This window comes from Oratosquilla oratoria, chromosome 28 (genome assembly GCF_046742065.1).
Source record: "Oratosquilla oratoria isolate Oo_2021 chromosome 28, ASM4674206v1, whole genome shotgun sequence".
NCBI classification, from domain to species: domain Eukaryota; kingdom Metazoa; phylum Arthropoda; class Malacostraca; order Stomatopoda; family Squillidae; genus Oratosquilla; species Oratosquilla oratoria.
Window position 1 is genome coordinate 48,785,351 of NC_134804.1, and position 22,206 is coordinate 48,807,556.

The 22,206-nt window shown below is 38.7% G+C and overlaps 1 protein-coding gene across 3 annotated transcripts; it reads left to right on the forward strand.

Annotated features, from left to right (window-relative positions):
* The first annotated feature begins 1,090 nt into the window (after nt 1-1,090).
* On the forward strand, nt 1,091-18,271 carry LOC143040405 (uncharacterized). 3 transcript variants are annotated; one of them, XM_076211453.1, is made up of 10 exons: nt 1,091-1,215; nt 3,798-3,888; nt 5,272-5,386; nt 7,002-7,085; nt 9,310-9,398; nt 9,557-9,736; nt 11,905-12,098; nt 14,460-14,596; nt 14,794-14,918; nt 16,387-18,271. In XM_076211453.1, the coding sequence occupies exons 2-10, from the start codon at nt 3,871-3,873 to the stop codon at nt 16,555-16,557; spliced, it is 1,113 nt and encodes a 370-aa protein (XP_076067568.1). In that variant the 5' UTR covers nt 1,091-1,215; nt 3,798-3,870; the 3' UTR covers nt 16,558-18,271. The 3 variants fall into 3 exon arrangements, with proteins under 3 accessions (XP_076067568.1, XP_076067569.1, XP_076067570.1); XM_076211454.1 differs by lacking the exon at nt 5,272-5,386 and having other exon boundaries at nt 1,138-1,215; XM_076211455.1 differs by lacking the exons at nt 1,091-1,215; nt 3,798-3,888; nt 5,272-5,386 and adding an exon at nt 5,474-6,823.
* Nucleotides 18,272-22,206: the final 3,935 nt, after the last annotated feature.

The window sequence follows — 22,206 nt, forward strand, 5'->3', positions numbered from 1 at the left end:
AGGTGGTATGTGAGAGAAAGGCGATGGAAGGAAATAAAATGAAAAACAGTGAATCGAGTGTTGAAGAGATGAGGGAAGCGGTGAAAGGGAGGAAGCGAGCCCGTGAGGATTTGTTGCAAAGTAGAACTAGGGAATCATATGAGAGTTATAGAATAATATAGGAGAAACAAAAACCCAAGGTTAAGATGGTAAAGAGGAAAGAGATGCAGGTGTAAAATGATGTGTGTGGGGGGGAGAGCTAGTTGACATAGCATATTGAGAAAAATAGAAGTGAGTGAGAAGTGTGAGGTTAGTAGAAAGGAGAGGATAAATGGTGCAGAAGGACAGATGTTAATGGATGTAAAAAGGATAGGGAGAATGAGTAAAGTAGTCCAGGGATTTGTTAAATTTGGAGGAGGTTGAGGATTGATTGGTTGTGGCAGTGGGAGATGGCGGGATAATGATTGTCGTGGGAGAAGAAAATTGTTTGACAATATGAAAAATATGTATACATATATGAGTGAAGGCGATAAAAGCGGGGAAAACAATTAGATTTGATGATTATCATGAGGAGTATCTGATAAAGGGAAAACATTTATAGTAGATTGGCTAGTGAGGTTGTTGTGTGCATGAGGGAGGAGAATGTCCCAGAGGATTAGAAGAGTGCTTGTATAGTTCCACTCTACAGCAAGAAAATGGGACAGCTATGAATGTAGAAGATTTAGAAGGATAAGTCTGTTAGGTGTAGTTGGGAGGATATAGGGGAATAAGAAGGGAATAGAGAGAGTGTTGAGAGGGGGAAGAACTATGTGGGTTTAGAGAAGAGATTGTTTGGATATTTTTTTCATGTTAAGGGAAATATGCGAAGAGTTTCTGGCAAAAAGTAAGTTTTTTTTTTATTGATTTGGAGGAGGCATATGGCAAGGTCAAGTGATGCATTGTGGAATGTGTTACAGACGCATGAAATAGAAGGATGTTGATGTCAATCAAAGGTTTTTAGAAATAGGTACTAAAGAAGTATACATAATGATGTAATCATAACGTATTAAAGAAAGAATAGTTCGTATTTTTTAGCTACCCCCTAAGCCCTACATTTTCTTCGATAACCCTATCTTGTTTTCTGTAATAAAACTGGTTCACGACTAATACCCAATCACCTGACTAAGCTAAATGCAAATTCGTTGGTCAACGTGTATTATAATATTATCTCAGGGAAGAAACGAGGAAATTTTTTCGGTTAGTCTTTTTTCATATTGTACAAAATCTAATTACTTTTACTGAAGTATATGTTTAAGAATTTTAGTAGTTAACTACACCCACTGGCATAACTATGGCATAACCAGGCCAAAAAAAAAAAATTATAGCCATTACTTTTACTTGCTCTCAAAATGAGGTCATTGACATGAGGGATGAAGGACAGGTGCATGTCCAATGTGAGGCCGAGGAATTTAGGATTTTGTCTAGTGGCAGAGTTTGGCCATTCAGTTTATAATAAGTTTATTTGGCATTGAATGAATATACATGAAGTGCAGATAATGAAAAGAACACATAGTTCGAAATAATTCCAATGGTCAAATTTGCCGAGGATAACATAAAACATGTAAGCTTAAGTAATGAAAAATTCTTTGATTCCTGGTGTCTGCAGTAAGCAATGTTACTGATGAATTTTGAGTTGATGTTGTCATTTCGTTTTGAGTTAGTCAGGTCTACTTCATTTAGACATTTTTGTGTGTACTTGACAGCTGTTCTATAATTGCTGTGCTTTGCTGTAATGATTAGGTCATCCACTTCCAGCTTGTTCTGTAGTTGCCGTGCTTTGCTGTAATGATTAGGTCATCCACTTCCAACTTGTTCTGTTGTTGCTGTGCTTTGCTGTAATGATTAGGTCATCCACTTCCAGCTGTTCTATAGTTGCTGTGCTTTGCTCTAATGATTAAGTCATCCACTTCCATGGAAGAACTTTAATGTGTTTTGGTTTGGGAGAGGAAGGTCAGTCATGAAGATGTTAAACATTTCTGGGAATGGCTCCTTGGAGGACTCCACTGATCTTTTGGTTCCTTATATACAGTTGTTCCAAGTCTGGCCTACAAGAGGCTACACTGCTGGAGCTCTTTCACAGCAAAAGGGGGAAGGTGCCCTCCCTCAAGGAGAAATCAAACTCGCAAGGTGCTGCTCAAGGGGTCCACAAGTGGACATGAAAAGGAGCCAGCACCTGTCTTCTGGACTGGAATAAAGAGTCACTTTTCACACATTCATACACTCTTCCCAACACTATTACCTCCTCTATATCTATTTTTTCACACAAGGAGCTTAGTTCACAGGCACCTGCCCTTCCTTTTCCTATTACCTGGGGACATAGAAACGAACCCAGACTCCTACACTTAGCCCACCTGCTCCAAACATATCAATTATGCACACACATCTATTGTATGCAACACTTGCCACAAATGATTACATTTAAAATGCACAACAATAACAAACAAACCAATGCACAAAAACTGGAGCTGTAACCAATACATAAGATTACAAAGGAAGAGCATGCAGACAGGAGACCTTTTGGTCCATAACTAGGTTGGATGTGGGAAAAAAGTACATACATATACCAATGGCTATTTCCCCCTTACAAAGGAGGTAGCAAAAAAAACAAAGGCATAAAATCCACTCCCACCCATTCCACCTTATGACGGGTCATCCCTCCTGGGTCAAAAGCAAACAGAAAATGAATACCCGGTAATTTATAATGAATAAATGATAAAAAATGAATAGATAAAAATGAATGAATAAATGAATAGAATAAATGACCGGCATTACAGCATATTGCACTGCCTCTGCAGGAAATTTATTCCATTCATTTACTACATGGCTGGCAAAGTTGTTTCTATCCACTTCCAAATTAAGTCTATTTTACTTCCTGACAGTTTGAGACCATTATTTCTTGCTTGGTTTGCATTCAGTGTGAAGATTTTATCACTTTTGATGCTGTCAGTTCTCTTTAGAACCTTAAAGACTTGAATCAAATCACCCTTGAGTTTACACTTTTTTATGGAAAATAGATTCATAAGTTTTAGTCTATTAATGTATGATTTATTTCTGATATTTGGAATCAGTTTTGTGGCACACAGTTGTATTTTTTCCAATCTGTCAATGTCTAATGAGATTTGGTGACCATACAGGAACAGCATATTTCAAATGTGGATGAGCTAACTATTTATATAGCTTGATAATGACAGATGGACTTTTAAAATCAAAAGATCATGCAATCAGTCCTAGAATCTTATTCGTCTTCTCTGAGGAGGAAATACACTGCTTAGATGATTTGAGATCACCACTGATAATTACACCGAGATCCTTTTCACTATTCACTTTTGTTAATGAATTTCCAAATAACTTGTAATTGTACTTATTGTTATTTTTACCCATATGCATAACCTTACATTTACTTGTACTAAATTTCATGAGCCACTTTTCAGACCATAGGCCTAAGAATGTGGGGGGATGGGTTATTTTATTATCTTTATTATCATTATTATTATTATTATTATTTTCTATTACTATTATTACTATTATTATTATTATTTTATTATTATTAATTCAATAATGTTCCATATTTGCTTGTTTGTTTTTCCATCTGTGGATTCTATGTGTTGGTTGTCAGTTCTTATGTAAAGAATAAGGAGGAAAAGTAGAATGCTTTAATTTGACTACTTTATTTTCATTATGATCAAATTCAGAATCTGTTAATCTAATAGATTTGCATGATAATTTTCTGAATGTTTTGATGCAGATATTATCATAAGTTATATTTCTTACCCTTCCAGCTGGCCAGAAACCCAAGAGAATCATAATTTTGTGAATATTTGTCATCTTGAATTGTAAATCAAGAATTACATCATGTCTTCCAGTGAAACTGTAAGTCTTAAGAGAATAGTATTCCTGTCTTTAGTTTGGTAAGGTTCAATGGTTATGATAATTTTTAGTAGTTTCTCTATTTTACTAGTCTCAGGCTTATTTTATCTATTCAGTTTGTTTAACAACTGAAATATGTTTTTGAATATAATTTTCATGCATTTGAATATGTTGCCTGGGATTATTTTTTGTAATTCTGAAGAGTTTAGCAGATACTAACAGTTAAAAAGTAGATATAGAATGTAAATGAGAAGAAAAAAACTTGCATGAAGTAAAACTTCTTGATGGAAATACTTAACCAGTTAACGTTATGTACCAATGTAAGCCAATTCCTGAAGGTGTACCCCAAAACAACCTTTAAATAACATTTGTATCCTTATTTTATGCAGACATACACACCATACAGGATAGCTAACTACCCACACTAGGCCAAGACAGAAATAGGCCCATAGGTAGGACTTGAAATTTGGGGGAGGGGGGCTAGTTCTATTATAGGGAGGGCTTTAGTATTTTATACTTTTCATTTTACTTATATTTCTACTACAAAGGAAAAGAGGATAAATGTGAAAGTAATAATTTTATTTATTAGCTATTTGTTGGGTGTGATTGGAAAGGCATATGGGAAGGTTTTGATTGAGAGGATTAGGAGAGGAACAGAGGGAATAATTGATGAGAAGCAGCATGGATTTAGGAAAGATATAGGGTGCATAGATAAAAAATTTGTGGTAAGGTAGATTTGTGAGAATATTTGGCAGAAATAAGGATTTTTTGGTGGGGGAGGGGCCTTTATACATGGAGAAGGCTTATGGCAGGGTAAACAGGAAGGCTCTATGGGAGGTATTGCAGATATATGGGATTGGGAGAAAACTATTAAGGGCAGCTAAGAGTTTACGAGATAGTAGAGCTTGTGTTAGGATTGGAAGGGGAAGAGCGAGTGGTTGTAGGTGAAGGTAGGGCTACATCAGGGCTGTATCATATCACCACAGGATGGGGTGGTATGGGAGGTGAATGTGAAGATGACAGGCTGGGGATTGGAGATAGTTAGAGATAGTGGAGGGAAGTCGGAAGTGAGCCAGTTGTTATTTGCAGATGACACTGCACTTGTGGCAGGGTCAGAGGAGGGTCTAAGGCAGTTAGTGATGGAGTTTGGGAAGGTATGTCACAACTAAGTGAATACAAGGCCAGCAAATTTACAATTATGCCAGCAGTGTACATCTTGTTTGTGAAGTGAAAAGCTACAAAATGTTGAATTAGAGACTACAGTTAGGGTGAATTAGATATACTGTAAAAAGAACCCAAGGCAACAGGTAAGGTGAGCAGAAATGACTTACATTACATCACAAGTATTAATGTGAAGTAAGCCTGCAAACAACTCTATTTTGACAGTACACTGTGGACCTGAGGAGTGATACTGTAACCCAGCCAAACCCTGCAATGAAGCAAGCTATGGTGGAGGCTCCCCTAGGGGATGATGTTTTCATGGAAGATCCTACAGTCATAGGTATGATCAGTCATCACTACTACCTCCTTCCCCACTGGGATGACAAGAGCTTCTTGTGGAATTTTGGCCCCCAATTCCTTCCATGCTGGGGGTTGGGGATTGGGCCCTTGATGCAGACTCTGCCACACACCTTTGATGCATGCCAGACCCCCTGATGCCCATCCCTCTGAATCCTCTCTCCCCCAAGAGGACAGAGTCTACCTGGCCAGGCACCCTCCAACCCTTCTAAGCCACCAGAAGAGGCTGGATGACCACATCACAAATAACTGTCCAGGATGTAACACTTCACCCCATGCTATACAACACATTATGGAAGACTGCATTGTTCACAATCATGTATGTCAATAACACATATACTCTGTAATGGATTTATGGGAAAACCTCATTCCAACCATGGTGTTTCTCAATTGGCCAGATGGTCCAGGGAATGACAACAATAACAACAAGAACAACAACAAACTCGTTCACCTCACACACTTGGTGTGATGAATTACAGAGTAGGAGATGGGACCCAATGAGCATTGCTCTTTTCATGTATATAGTACTACAATTAGGTGGATACACAGACTGTAGGCTCTGCCTGAAACTTTGCATATTATACATTAAAACAACCAGGAAGAACCTGAGGCTGAAAAAAATAAACAGGATAACCCTTCCAAAGATATACATTACATACATTTACCAAAGGCTTTTCCCCCCTTACATGGGGGTAGCCAAAAAGAAAAAGGCATAGAAAGCACTCCCTTTTTCTTTTTGAGGACTTAAATAAGGAGGCATGTTTTCCCATTTAAACTTAAGTTATTGAGGGAATTAATTTTGTCTCATGAGTCTAAACTTAAGGATCTGAAGCACAACCTTGAACAAGAGCAATCCATTATCTTTGCTCAAATATTGGATATTGAATGACTTAAAATGGAAAATGACACTAGTAAACAAGAGGATTTAACTTTTCAACATCTTAGAGTAAAATTACACAAGGATCAAGTTAGACAAGATAAATATCAGTGAATTGATAGAGCTTTAGAAAAGGTTGAGTTATCTAACCACAAGAAGGTTACAGTTAAATTTAGGGAAGTCATGGAGCAGCACAAAAGGGAGGACTATGATATATTGGAAGAAGAGTTAATGAAAGTTTTTTAATACAGGGAATCTCTTGTCAGGTATGTAGTGAACAAGACCAAATGCGAGGAACAAGAGATACAAAATGTTAGAGAAATTACTTGCATAGTTATTGGAAATATCTAAGATGTGATGAATCACATTGAAGATGTGTCTAAGTTAGGTTGGTACAAGAAGGGTAGCATATGTCATTTAAAAATCAAGTTTAAGTCACATGCTGCAGCAGACAAATCAACAGGTCATGGAAGAAATTGAGCAAAGACAGGTCTAAAACATATTTTGATCAAGAAAGGTGCTACTGAGGATGAACAAGCCAAGGTATGGGAATTTGTAAATGAACCCAAGGATAGGAATGATGAGAGGATAGAACAAGACAAACAATATGTGTGAAATATAAGTCACTAAAAGGAATATGCATAGACTAGTGTCTAGATTTTTATATGTTGGTCATATTAGTGGTATTTTATGTAAACTAAACTACTGCTTTAACCAACAGCCCTACAAAACAAAGTTGCTACATTGCTGGAGAAGGAAGCTGCCCTGTTTGTCCCTACAGGCACTATGGGTAACCTTATTTGTGGTAAGTTATTTGAAATGTGCATGATTCATTATGAAGTAAGCTGTGTGTTAGAGTACAGTGTAATGTTATTTGCCATGTATGGCATCCCCACAGGGCATAGAGACAGGATTCCTTGAGTTTAAGCTATGCCCTGGTGATATGTTTGTGCTGAGGTACCTCCCTGGGGCCAGGAACATAAGGTACCTCTCTGGTCCTTTATTCAGGCCAGGACAGGTAGCCCCTCTTAGTTCATAGAGGAAAATTGACTGAGCAACCTAACATGAACCTTCAAGTTAAGCATGCCACATGTCAAGCAGCCACTGCTTGAGCTGACACTACACAGTTGATGGTTGTTACCCAAATACCAAGGTGGTTGGTGCATATACTCACCCACAAATCCTGGGACTGTTAGGTTAAGAATAGATTCTAATGGGTGGATACATAGGGAGGACAAATCCTTATATCAATGTATATGGCCTCCAAACATTGCACTTTTGTTGGAGGTGAATATTCAACCTGTCCCTGTTAAATCCATGAAGTATGCTTTGTGAATGGCTGGGGTGGTGCAAATAAGGCTTAACCTCTTCAGTACGAGTCAAATTCTTGTGGGTAGCATCAGCTGCCTGATGTACGACTATTTGATGATGCATCACAATACTTGCATTATAAAATATAAAGTTAAAGCTGTATTACCCATTCTCTTTCACTCTGAATATTAATAACCACAGAAAATATGATCAACTCAGTTCACAGAATATTGGAGTCACTCAGTTATAACTACAAAATAAAAATATAATCAATATGCCAATGCTGGCATCCTCATATATCCTCTTGCACCTCATGATGCCTATGTAGGCATCATAGTATGGAAGGGGTTAAGTGCATTGAGTCAGGCCCAGGGTTCTCCACGTGAGTGCCTAGAACATTCTCTCTTCCCAGGATGATTGATGACCCCTTTTATCATGAGGCTCAAGGGTGAGGTCAGGAGACTGGGAAGTGGTGAAATTAGTAGCAAGAGTTACACCTACTACTGGTTGGCCCACAGCAAGAGGACCTACCTCAGGAGGGTAGCTGGTACTGTAGAGGTCACTCTGGTTGATGAACATATGATATTGGTGAGGTTGAAACACATCTTGGGCTTCATCTTTCTTATTGCAATGTATGATATTATTGAGGCATGTGAACTTGAACAACAACAACAACAATTTCTGGACATATCTATGTACATATACACATACTTTAGGAAAATAAGGTAAATATATACATACATAATTTACATACAAGTATGTATAAATGCATACATATATCAAAGGCCCCCCTTATAAGGGGTTGGCCAAGTTAAAGTATATGCTCACTTTACATCCATCCTAGAACCCACTTGTTGTCCCTCCTAAGTCCTCATGGGTCGCTGTGTTGTGCCTGCAAGAAGCCGCTCTGCTGACCAGAAAGAAAGCAGATGATGGAAAGAAGATACCCTATATTCAGTCAAATTACTGCCAAATCCAGGGCTTAAAGCAACACAACTTCACCTCCACAAGGAGGTGCAGTCCTGAGGAACCAGTACCTTGCTGCTGGATCAGGCCCATAAACTATCTCTATTTACTTTACTACTCCTGTCCAACTATCTTCCCCTCTTTTATTCCTGTTTTTTCACATGAGGAGGTCAGTACCCCATTGCCTGTCCTCCTACATTTCCTCCTAGTAGCCAGATATATAGAAACCAACCTAGGTCTATACACATGTCCAGCATATACAAAGCCAATAAACTTTTCACTTGCATACATCAAATGCAACACATGCCACTCTTGATTCCATCTCACATGCACTATAATCCCCAACACAAACCAGTACATGAAAAATGAGAGCTGTATTTATCACACAACAATACATACATCTAAAACCAAACCAACACATAAAAAGCCTAACCAAAGCATATTACAAATATACATAAATGGAATCACAAACACATGGAACTGCTTCAGTTCCTACATAAACTACAAATAGCTTTTATTAAAGGAACAAAACTAACACCACAGTCTATAGTATCCATAAGGGAAGACAACACATAAAACAAAAATGGAGCAATAATACTGACCAACACTTGATGTTGTATACAAATATAGAATACACCTATAGGTAATGATATATGGAGAAGAAGAATTTACCTGTAGGTCTTAATGAAAACAATGGTAGAGTTTATGTTTGAAATCTTAATCTATACTAATGTAGATTCTTTGCTTTCAAGTGCTAAACCATTGTTGGGGACGTGGTGCAGAAGTTGTAATGGGAGATACCTGTCACATTCATTTGTGGGAGCAAGGCGGTATTGCACAGGTATTGCTAATAGCAGTATTCCATGACTATAACAGTAGGTTATTTTTGTGTTACTAAGATTTATATATTTATTTATTTTTTAACATGTATTTGTGTTATTGAAAATTTTATATTGGTTTTCACCACTAGCAATAACCTTATGATTCTTGGGGTTTCAGCTTGGGGGTGTTCATCCACGCACAGTTAAGAACAAGCCTGATGGAACTTTTTGTATAGAGGAGATGACAAAAATTGTGAGGCAGGATAATCCACATTATCCAATAACAACTCTAGTTTGTGTTGAAAATACACACAATGCAAGTGGAGGCAAGGTACTCCCTCTGGAATGGCTAGATCAGGTTAGTATTTACCTAGTTGTATTTTGCAGGAGAAGAGCTATGCTCGTAGGGACCCACAGTTGTATCTTTCCACATCCAGTTCTTTCTTAAAGTCGTGTATAGTTTTAGCATTCACTGTTTTCTCTTTCAAATTATTCCATGTATCTATCACTCTATATGGAAAGCTATTCTTTTTCAGATATCTTCTGTAACTGTCCTTAAGTTTCTTCTTGTGTCCCCTTGTATTTCTACTGTCCCATTTAAGTAGATCATCCCTGTCAGGGATTTCCATCCCTTTCATAATTCTGTATATGGATATCAAATTGCCTCTTTCTCTTCAATGTGCTCACCCTCCCTCCAAAAACAAATAAATCAGTCAGTCATTCCATTGTCTCGGGTCACTCTTGCTGGAGAACTATCAAACACCCACGGGATGGACCCATAGGTCACTCAGGTAAGAAATACTGTGTTGCCCAATGATAGTGTGGAGTGGTGTAGGATGAGATGATTAGTGTCCTCTGTGTGATTGTTGCATCTAGGGCAGTTTGATTCAATTGCCAGGCCTCTTCTGTGGAGGTACTGTTATGGAGGTGGATGGTATCCTGGATGATGATCCCCTGCATCTTGCCCACTGTCCTGCATCAGAAGCAATATATATATGTATCTGAGGACTTGTGAAATACCTTGTTTATGTCAATAGTTATTAAAACAATTTTCTGTTGTGGAACATTTTTGTTGAATCCCCCCAGCACTTGTGGAGTGATGTTTGTGAACAGTGTTGGTGGAGTGGTTCGCTTTGAACCCATGTTGATCAGGGAAGTTTTTTTTTTTTTGCTACTTATCATTCCATCAGCATGGATATAGTGGAGTGAACTAGAGTAATGACTCAGAAATTATAGAATGGAAGCCTCACCCCAGAATTCATCAATAAGAACCATAAAAAAAATTCAAAATCAAAATCAAATGGCCAAACCCTTCCATAGGAAAAAAATCTTAAAATTCTGGGTCTAACATTTGGTACCTAAATGACATTCAGCCCACATATCAAGGACCTGTCAGTAAGGATCAACAAGGAAATAAACCTATCGAAAACCATTCCTAGCACAGACTTTGAGAAATAAAAAGAAATTCTAATAACCACTTAAAAACAGTTCATAAGAACCACCCTAGAATATGCTTCTACAGCATTGTTTCCAGCAATCAGCATATCAAACATAACTCACAAACACAGAGTAATAACAGGATGCACTAAAACTGTCCTATAGGACAATTGCACCCAGAAACCAAAATCCTTCCAATAGAACATCATATGAAGATGACAGAGACCAGAGCAATGGATTGATTGATCCCATAGATTTCTTTAGGAAGAAAAATTGGACTGTGTTGTATTAGTATGCGACAATGTCATTGACTGAAACTAGTAGGAAGAGGGAAGCAGTTGCCAGTTGTCAGTTCTCCATGTGTGAAAAGGTGTATGAAGTACAGATTAAGTTGATAGATCTTGAGACCATTCTAAAGACAGTGTCAGCTCCTCTGCACCTCCTGATGAAGGTGAGGGGGTTTGTGGGTTTTGAAAATTAGCTGCTCTTCTGTCCATCTTCCAGGACTGCAAGTTGGTACCCATCACTGGTCCCTTCCAGAAACCAATCCAGCAGAGAAATCACTCCCATGGCAGACAAGATTGGCACTGATGTGTCTGTGTTCAGGTCACCATCCCTTATTAAAATGGTATACATACATACATATATCAAAGGCTTTTCCCCCCTTACACAGGAGGTAGCCAAAAGACAAAGGCATAGAAACCACTCCCACCCATTCTATCCCCTACATACTCCACTTCCCTCCCTCTTATTTGGCCAGGCAACAGACACCAATTGGCCAAAGAGGAACCTCCACATGGAAGACAAAGCACCCAATACACAATATTGTTCACTCACTCATTCCAGACGCCAACACAGAATCTTTTCATTGAGTGACTTTCCTAAAGGTTATAGTATCCTGCAAGAGAGAACCTGGGCATTATGTTGATTGACATGATGATCTTATTGTAAAGGTGTATGTGCTTATTTTGTTTCTCTGCAGAAATAGGTTTACTGATTTTTTATTACATTTCCAAAGATTAAGAGCTATGCAACCACTGTATTTTCCTTTCTACTTCAAAAGATAATACCATTTGTAACTTTACCCAGCTAGGGAGGAGGTGTCAAGAGTTGGGTTTACCTCTGCACATGGATGGTGCTCGAATGATGAATGCTGCAACAGCTCTTAATGTACCACCTGCTCGCCTGGTGAGACATGTTACCACGGTCAGCTTATGTCTCAGTAAGGGCCTTGGTGCTCCTGTAGGGTCTGTCATTGCTGGACCAAAGGACTTCATTTTAAGGTTAGTTTCAGCTTCTATAGACTCCTCAGTACAGAGCAACAAGGCCATAATAGAAAGCTTGTAAGAAATCTTATGTCTTCTATTCATATCTGCATCTCATGTCTTATGTGTGTAGCTGTTATTTAGTATCTTGGTCTCTTACAAATGAGAGGTTGATAAAAGCTTTAATTTATATGAACAGAATCAGGTTTTATTTATATATATATATATATATATATATATATATATATATATATATATATATATATATATATACTGTATATATACATATATAGATGGATGATGGAGAACATAAACACAGGGGAAGGCTCGGAACCCTAAACACTAGTTTCTTTAGCTAAATTGATAAACCCTCCTCGATGATTCGATGAATTATTAGTTGAAATATATGCTGATTCAACAATTCTTCTAGTGAATTTATCAAGCTGAAGTGCTACATAAAGTGCTACATAAAGGTTTTGATAAATTCACTAGAAGAATTGTTGAATCAGCATATATTTCAACTAATAATTCATCGAATCATCGAGGAGGGTTTATCAATTTAGCTAAAGAAACTAGTATTTTATTTCTAAAACACGCCAGAAAAACGACCTTTCCCAAGTGTCCGAAAAGATAATTAGATTTAGTACATAAACTTCAACTGCAGTTCTACATACACTCTCTGAAGAAGTTCTACGCGAACGAAACGTTTGAGTGTTTAGGGTTCTGAGCCTTCCCCTGTGTTTATATTCTTCATCATCCAAATCATTTGTCTAAAATACTTATCAGTATATATATATATATATATATATATATATATATATATATTTATATATATATATATATATATATATATATATACATTTACATATATATATATACATATATATATAAAGGGCTTCTTCCTACATATAAGAGAGGTAGTCAAGCCCAAGGCACTCACCCTTCACCCATTCCACGCCCGTCCATCACCCTTGCTTCCCATTTATCTTAGCTCCTCATGGATGAAAGGTCATCCCTGTCTCTTCCACATTGCCTGACTCAGAAGCAATGCAGTAAGACACAGCACATCCACAGCAGGGCTGCTTCAACATCCCCTCATCCAGAAAATAGAGAAGATTGGGGGAAATCCCTTCAGGCTGCATCACACTATCATCCATCTACAACCATTCTCCACTCACCCCTATCTCCTTCCTTACCCCATCATTGTTCAACAGACACTACCCTCTAGCTCAAAGCCCCTCTCACCCAATCCATCCCATCCTTAGTCATCCCCTCAAGATCATTCCACATATATTCTATATACCAAGGGCTTTTTCCTCTTTACAAGGGTGGTAGTGAAGTCAAGGGCATGTACCTACTCCCACCCATTTCACTCCGACACCATTCCACTCCCATCCACCCTCGTCTCTCAGCTCCTTGTGGATGACGGGGTCATCTTTGTATCCTGCCCACTGCCCTGAGTCAGAAGAAATACAACAATACACAGTATATCCACAACAAGGCCACTTTACTTAATTGGTGACCCCCATCACCGTCCACTCATATAGAAAAAGAAAAGATAGGGAGAAATCCCTTTGGGATGCATCTGAATATCATTTGCACATAACCATTCCCTGCTCCTCCCTGCATTGCATAACTGTATCATTCATACACAGCCACTTTCTATTCACCCCAGTCTCTTGTCTGCTCCCTTCCTTGATCAACAGACATTCCCCTCTTGCTCAACACCCCCTTCACCCCATCCATCCATCTCATTGTTGGTCATCCTCTCAAGTTCACTCCCCCACCTCTTTTACTAATCTCTCTTCACTCATTCTTTCCATGTGTCCAAACCCTCTCAAAAACTTTCATCAGTCCTATCTGTCATCTCCTTTTCCAACCCCGCTTTCCTCCTTGCCTCCTCATTTCTCACTATACTGAACCTTGTAACCCCTACCATACTTCTCAGACATTTCATCTCAAACACATTCAAACTTTTCCTCTCTGCCTCTCTTAAATACCAAGCCTCCAAACTATACAATATCATTGGCACAATCACTGCTTCATACAATCTCCTCTTTGCATCCATTCCCAGGTCCCACCTTCTCATGACATTCTTTACTCCCCCAAGGCATTTGCTTTCCTCTCTCAATCTACAATTTACCTCCATTTCACTCCTCTCTTTCCTGCCACATGCAACCCTAAATACATAAAGCTATATACATATATATACACATTTGTATATATGTATATATATATGTATGTGTGTTTGTCCTAAATTGATCATTTTTATTATAATGTCTATGGTGGTGGTGATTTTACTGGTCTCCCCTGCTCCCTTTATTTAATTTTTCCCTTCTCCTTCTCCTCTTGTCTTCCTTTTTCTGACTCTCCTTGTAGAGCCATAAGGCTTCGCAAGGTTCTTGGTGGTGGTATGCGTCAGTCAGGAATGCTTGCTGCTGCTGGTATATATGCCCTCGACTATATTGCACCAATGCTTTCACAAGACCATGCACATGCTAAGCAGCTTGCAGAAGGTATGAGTACCATAGTATGAAATAGACACGTAAAAGTTGAATAATGAAATTACTTATCTATTCCCATGAATTAACAAATTGTAAGATATGCTTTATATGTTGAATGCACATGTGTATGTAGGTGTGTTGTCTTATTTACATTATGTTTTATTAATCAACAGTATAAAAAAATGTCTTCTTGATTTGATTTTATAAAGCTGTGCAAGCTACTGGGAGTGATGTGGTGAAGGTTGACCTTGATGGTGTACATACAAATATTGTTCTCATGGAAGTTGTTGAACCCAAGATAACTACAATGGATATATGCAACCGTATGGCCACAGTAAGTTCGCTACTGTTATGTTCCCTCTTGTTTTGGTGCTCCAGATACTCTTTCATAATTTCTTTCACTTTATTCCACTTCTTTACATAGGTGCTTCCATTCTTCATACGTACTTAATACCTGTTAAAGCACAGGTTTCTTAACTTTTCACAAGGATAACCCAGCAGAGTAAATACAAAATGGTAGCAAAGAACACCCAAGCCTACTTGAACAAGCCCAATGGCTCAAAAATAACAAAATGGAAGCTTCATCCCACAAATCAACAGTAACATTGCTCACGCCAGACGAACATGAATCAAAAAACTACCCTATAATAAAATCAAATGGCCATATTCTTCCACTAGAAAGAAACCTAAAAATTCTGGGCCAAACATTTGTTACTCGCTTGGCAATAGGCTCACATGTCAAAGACCTGACAACAAAAAAATAATCCTATTGATAACCAAACTGAAAAACAACACATTATTGCATGCCAGACCCCCTGATATTCATTCCTCTCCCCCCTGAGAGGGCAAAATCCACTTGGTCATGCTTCAGTGTGGCCACCATCTGGCTCAAAGTTACCAAAAGAGGCTGGATGACTGCATCATAGGAAACTGACCTGGATGTAACACTTCACCTCATACTACACAACACATGGAAGACTGCATTGTGCACAGTCATGCACACCAATAACACAATATATAAAGGATTTATGGGAAAACCCTCTTCCAGCCATGGCATCCCTCAGGGAGGGACTGCTCGGGTAAACAGTCTAGAGAATGACAACAACCACCACCCCTCTTGTAGGCTGTTACTCAAGTTGACACAACTGTGTTGAAAACTTTTCTTCATATCCTTCAGGCACATTTATTTTTTATTTATTTTATCTTTATTTATTTTATTTTTATTGTTATAACAACAACAACAACCCCTCTTGTAGGCTGTTACTCAAGTTGACACAACTGTGTAGAAAACTGTTTCTTCATATCCTTCAGGCACATTTTTTTTATTATTTTCTTTATTATTATTATTTTCTTTTTCCACATGACCTTCAGTCACTCTTCCATCTCAAACAAAAATTTCTAATTTTTTTTTTCCCAAATCTTTCATTGGTCTGAACATGGTAATCCTGTCACTTCACTCTTTTATTTCTCATCATGAGAGTAGTTCCATTTTTTCTAAAAACCCCCGTTTATTTATGGTTTATTATATAATAGAAGGTAAGAATATACTCAAACAAAATATAGTCATGCAAGTGGGAATCTTCAATGAGGTGGCACATATCCTGAGTATGAGAGTTCAAGTGAATGCGTTGAATGGCCTACCGGCTCTGGTGCTTGGCCTTCAAGACAAAAATTTCATAAATCAATCAAGTGAAACTAATTGATATGAGTTATACTTAGAAAAAAGGGAATATTGTGAGATTAATGTGTTCAAGTAAATTGTATTGAGCTACACTTATGTGTAATCTTTTCCAATTTCCCAGGTTAGCAAGCAAGAGGAAGAGGAACTGGGCGAGAAAATAGTGGCTAAGATGTTACCCATCACCAACACAGCAGTAAGGATGGTCACTCACTGCAACCTTACACATAAGGACATAGCAAAAGTGGTTAAGAAACTTACTTATGTCCTGAATGAACTGAATATCATAAAATAATTTATATATGATATGATATTAAACAATTTAAATATGAAGGGTTTTTATGCCTTTGTTTTTTTTGGCTACCTCCCTTATAAGAGGGAAAAAGGAAAAGGCCTTTGGTATATGTATGTATGTATGTTTTCTTGTTAATTTTTGCTATCGGGTCATTGATATATAGGCTGAATGTCACGTGAGTATCAAATGCTAGGCCAAAATTTTTTACTGGAAGGGTTTGGCCACATAATTTTCCAGTCGTGAGTGTTGCGATAAGCAAAGCGATAATATTGCTTTCACCGGAAAAATTTATCGCTTATATTCATCGCTATCAAATTTCCCGCGATAAATCCAGCGATAAAGTAGAAGATGAAAAACCGTTACAGCGGGAGGTTACAGGCTCATTGTTACGCGGCAAACAGATATGGTGTTATAAGTGTAAAAAAGAGGTTTTTAAATGCATAAGTAGCAAAAATAGAGTATTTTTGGATTTGTCACAGGATTTATCACTTATCGCTTTAATGTATCTTGGAAATTTATCGCTTTATCACTATAGGACTAATTTATTGCTTTATTATTATCGCTTTATCACAAAATTTATCGCTGCCCACCACTGTAATTTTCTATAGAGTGGTTGTTTGATTCATAGTTGTTTGGAGTATGTTACTGTTGACTTCTGGGGTGAAACTTCCATTCTGTTTGTGAGCCATTGTCCCCTCTTCATTTCTCTTTCTATCTATTCTTGTAAAACCTATCATATTTCTTTACCTATCTATCTGTCTGTATACCAGGAGCTTTGGTTTATAAGGGAGGTGCCCAAGTCAAAGGTACATATTCACTCCCCCATTCCACTTCAGTCCACCACCCTTTCCCCCTCTCGTCTTAGTTCCTCATGGATGATGGGTCATCCCTGTATCCTGCCCACTGCCCTGGGTCAGAGGCAATGTAGCAAGACATAGTACATCCACAGCAAAACTTCCTTACTTAATTGGCGACCCCCTCCCCTCTGTCCTTTCATGCAGAAAAAGAGAAGACGGGGAGAAATCCCTTCAAGCTACATGAAAAAATCATTCACACATAAGCACCCCTACTGCCCATCCCTCGCCCCTCTCTACCTTGCAAAACAACAGAGGTGGGAAAGTGCATTCCTTTAGTGTGTTCCTGTGTACATATGCATCACCTTTATAGGAATGCAAGAACGCAGGAACACAAAAATTTTCAAAGGAACGCAAGTAAGAGGAATGCACCACCTGAAATTTTAAAGTGTTCCTGTGTTCTGAGCATTACGAATTTCAGAGCCACAGGTTTAGCATTTAAAGCCACCTGGAAGACCTAAAAGCAATTAAAATCCAGAAAATTTAAGCTGCATGACATTCTGTTGTTCAGTCTCCTTCATATTCAGCTCAAAAATATGCTCATGCTTTGGAATTGTCTGATTGAACAGTCAGAAGAATTTTACACAGTAATCTGGTTCCATCCATACAAAATAATGATTATTCAGAAACTGCAAGGATGTGACTGGGAAAATCGCATGTCACTGAAAATATTATTCAAAAAGTTCCTCCAAATGCTGTTCTTCTCACAAGTGAAGAAGGTCATTTTCGTTACCTGGCTGTGACAAGCAAAATTTTTATTATAGGGCAGAAAATAACCCTAGAAAGCTTCATGAAAAATCTACATAGTGAATAAGTGACTGGATGGTGCACAATTTCAAACTTATATATATATATATATATATATATTTATATATATTTTTTGAGAGAGAGAGAGAAGCCATTTGGTTACAGTAACATCTGAGTGGTATGTAGAGATGCTGCAAGCATTTCTGGGACCAAAAGTAAAAGACCTTGGCAACCAGGATGTGTGGTTTCAGCAGGATGGAGACACCGTACACACAGCAAGATTAATAGAATCTCTAAGAGAAATGTTTCCATGACATTTGATTTCCTTATGCAGTGATATTGGATGGCTTGCACCCCCCGCATTTTTTTTTCTTTTTTTTTGGAGGGGGGAGGGGGGTTGAGAGCTGAGGTCTACAAACATTGACCAGGTTCCATTGGAGAATTAAAGGAGGTTATTAGTCAAAAGGTTGCAGAAATACCTAGGGATTCCTGATTTACTAAAAACCAGCAACCTCTTGGATTCAACACAAAAGTATAATGTACACTGACTCACACAGGACTACCTCAGTGGACAGAATGAGTGCTCTGACAGATACAAATGCTCCACAATCACCACATACATAAGAAGAGCACTCACATTGTAGTAGTTGGCAGACTGTCCATGAGGAATTAGAAAGAGTCTCCCAGGTCCTTGTGAACAACGGTTATTCCAACACTGAAGTCTCCAAAGCCATCAACATACAGCTTGACAGATGGTACAACAAACAAGAAAATACCAAAACACCTACAGGACAGCAATTCCATCTGTACTACCATGCATACATGAAGTCAGTACAAACAAGACGAAAGAGCTCTAAAAACATTATCACCAACTAGGTAGAAACTAAAGGCCTGTCTACACGAGCGGGCCTGATCGGCGGGCTTGCCCGTTAATGGGCATATTTGACGGGCAAACGATCAAATTGCCCGAAAGGCCGCCGAGCGAAATCACTGAGCTGGTGCCCGGTAGCTGGAGTTTCTACCCTGCCAGACGCAAGATAATATCGTGAACCCACAGCGGGCCTTCATCCCACATTCCACGGCATAGTAGCACAGTGAACATTTAACGATGGCAGCCCAGGATAGAGCACAAAATCTTTTTCTTGACAATGCTAGGCACCATGGTTCTCGTACAGCACTCCACCCGCTACTGGCAACATCGTCGGGCAGGCCCAGCTGTTCATCACTTCGGTCGTGTGGACAACATTCACGGGCAGGCCCGCGAGAATTTGCCCGTTAACGGGCAAACCCGCCGATCAGGCCCGCTCGTGTAGACAGGCCTTAACAGGACAACACACTAGACCTCACAATCTTCTATAAAAACAAGAAAACACATCACCACGTTCTGAGAGACAGCTCTAAAACTGACATCCCAGAGCTTCAATGTAGTCTTCTGGTGTATGAGTATATGTATTCTTCAGGGAACTGTGCATCCCTGCCCTCTACATACATCAGAAGAACCACCACAAGGCTCTCCAGGCACCTAACACTACACCTATCCAACAAAGCCCCAAAAAAGCATTCAGAAGAGACTTGTGGTATTTGTCTGACTAGAGGAATGCAAGTAAAAGGCACCTCCTTTCTGCAATCTGAAAAAGACACTTTCCAATTCCTCATATTAGAAGCTCTTTACAATAAGGAAAAAAAACCCTCCCTAATCTCCCAAATCACTGATATATATGCATTTTTCCAAGTCTAAAAAACTTTTAACAATAGATATAAAATTGTAAGAGATAAAGATGAATGCTATATGGCTCAGATAGGCTTGCAAACGGGGTCCAAGGACAGTGACTAGATCTCTATTAGCCAGTCTGGACCAATCATGTTCCTGTTTTTCTTCCACCCTGCATCCTAGTCAGATTTATAAGCTCTTAACATCTTTACCTGTATCAGAGGTGGATGCAGTGAATGTGAGGGGGCAACGAAGGATGAGTTGGATGGATGGGGTAAAAGGGGCATTTGGAAAGAGGGGAATGTCTGTTGAGGAAGGAAGGGTGAAGACAGAAGAGTGGGGAATGGATGTGTATGGATGATGCTGTGATGCATGGAAGGGAGTGGGTGGGAGATGGTGGGGATGGAGTATGTGTGAATGATATTTTGACACAGCCCAAAGTGATTTCTCCCCATCTTCTCTGTCTGCATGAGGGGACGGAGAGTTGGGATGTCGCCGATTAAATGAAGTGGCCTTGCTGTGGATGTGCTGTGTCTGGCTGTATTGCCTCTGACTCAGGGCAGTGGGCGAGATGCAGGAGCCACCAAGTACAGATGGAGGGATGGTGAACAGGAGTGTAGTATGTGGGGATGAAATGGGTGGGAGTGGGTTTGACTTTGGATACTTCCCTTGTAAAGGGGAAAAGCCCTTGGTGTATGTATGTATTTCCTGCTCACCATTCCATCATCAGAGACGAAGCACTCCTCAGCAAGAAAGTTGTGAACACAGAAGCAGCTGTGAACTTCAATGAAAATTGTCTACATGAGGACCTGCTACCTATATACACCAATATATATATATATACAGAACCCTTACATGCCTAAGTGCTGCCCCAGGGCAAAGTTCTCGGTGATGACCCCCCTCCCCCTCCCCACATCACCACTTCCATTTTCCACCATTCCTTACTACCTATTATACCCATTGGCTTGCGAAATGATTAAAAAAAAAATGTATTCAATGTCCCTATTGCTGAAAAGATAAGGGAAAAGTATTTCATATTCTGTTGATTCTGACCCAAAATTTGTATATTGCGGTAAAATATTCAGGGCTCCTTTGACCTTTTTCTTTATTATAATTACTTTTTCAGCCTTGTGGGCAGTATGTTCAGACTGGAATTGCATCCCCCCGTAAATGTGCTGCCCCCAGGGCATATGCCCCCAATGTTAGGGCCCTGTATGTATGTATGTATGTATGTATGTATGTGTGTATATATATATATATGTATATATATGTATATATATTTATATATATATATATATATATATATATATTTATTAAGTAGAGGAGAGGGAGGAAAGGGTGGTACAGTGAGTCCTCCTTATACAGTAATTCTTTATCCAGTAAATTCAGTTACGGTATTTGATAATTACTACCCTCGATTCTATTTATGGTATAAAAATTTCACAGATATGGTATCCACTCGTGTTTTTGAGGTAAAATTAGATATTTTGAAGAGGAATGAGCAGGGAGAAGGTATGTCTGCCATAAGTCGAAACTTGGGTTCGGTATACGGTAATTTAAATTTGCGGTGAGGTTTTCAGGAACGCATATGTACCATATAACGAGGCCTCACTGTTGATAGAACAAGAATTGTTGGGAGTGGGTATATGCCTTTTTGACTTGGCTACCTCTGTTATACAGGGAAATAATATATTGGCGAGTAGGTGTGTATATCTATATATATTACATATATATGTATATTATTATTACTTTTTTTTCAGTAGGGGGAGGTAGGGAGGGGTCAGCAAGGTTGCAATAGGAATAATCTATAAATTTTTGTTTTTACAAAATTTGAATGAAAATCTGTTACAAATGCTAAAGCTAAACTAAAGAAAAACTGTGAAAAGAGTGAACTATGATTGGTGGTGGGATGTTACTTTATAATTCCATGTTACAGAAACAACTAAAGCTACTAAATAAATTTGTCTGCAAAACTAATTTTTATTTATAAGATATATATTTGTCAAGGTGCAGGGATGACCCGTCATCCAGGAGGTGCTAAGATAAGAGGGAGGGTGGAGGGGTGTGGAGTGTATTCAGGGATGGAATGGGTGGGAATGATTTTATGCCTTTTCCTTTTTGGCTACCTCCCTTGTAAGGGGGAAAAACCCTTGGTATTTTGTGTTCAAGATGGTGAGTTTACCCTTCCATGTTGCTGAAACAATGAAAACTGTTAAATAATTGGATTATGGAAGTAATTTTGGTTTGTACAATACATGTTTTGTGCTTAATCTCATTTTCAATTTGCAGCATACCAAATTTAGAGAATTTGGTGTGTGTTCACGAGTGTGTGGGTAA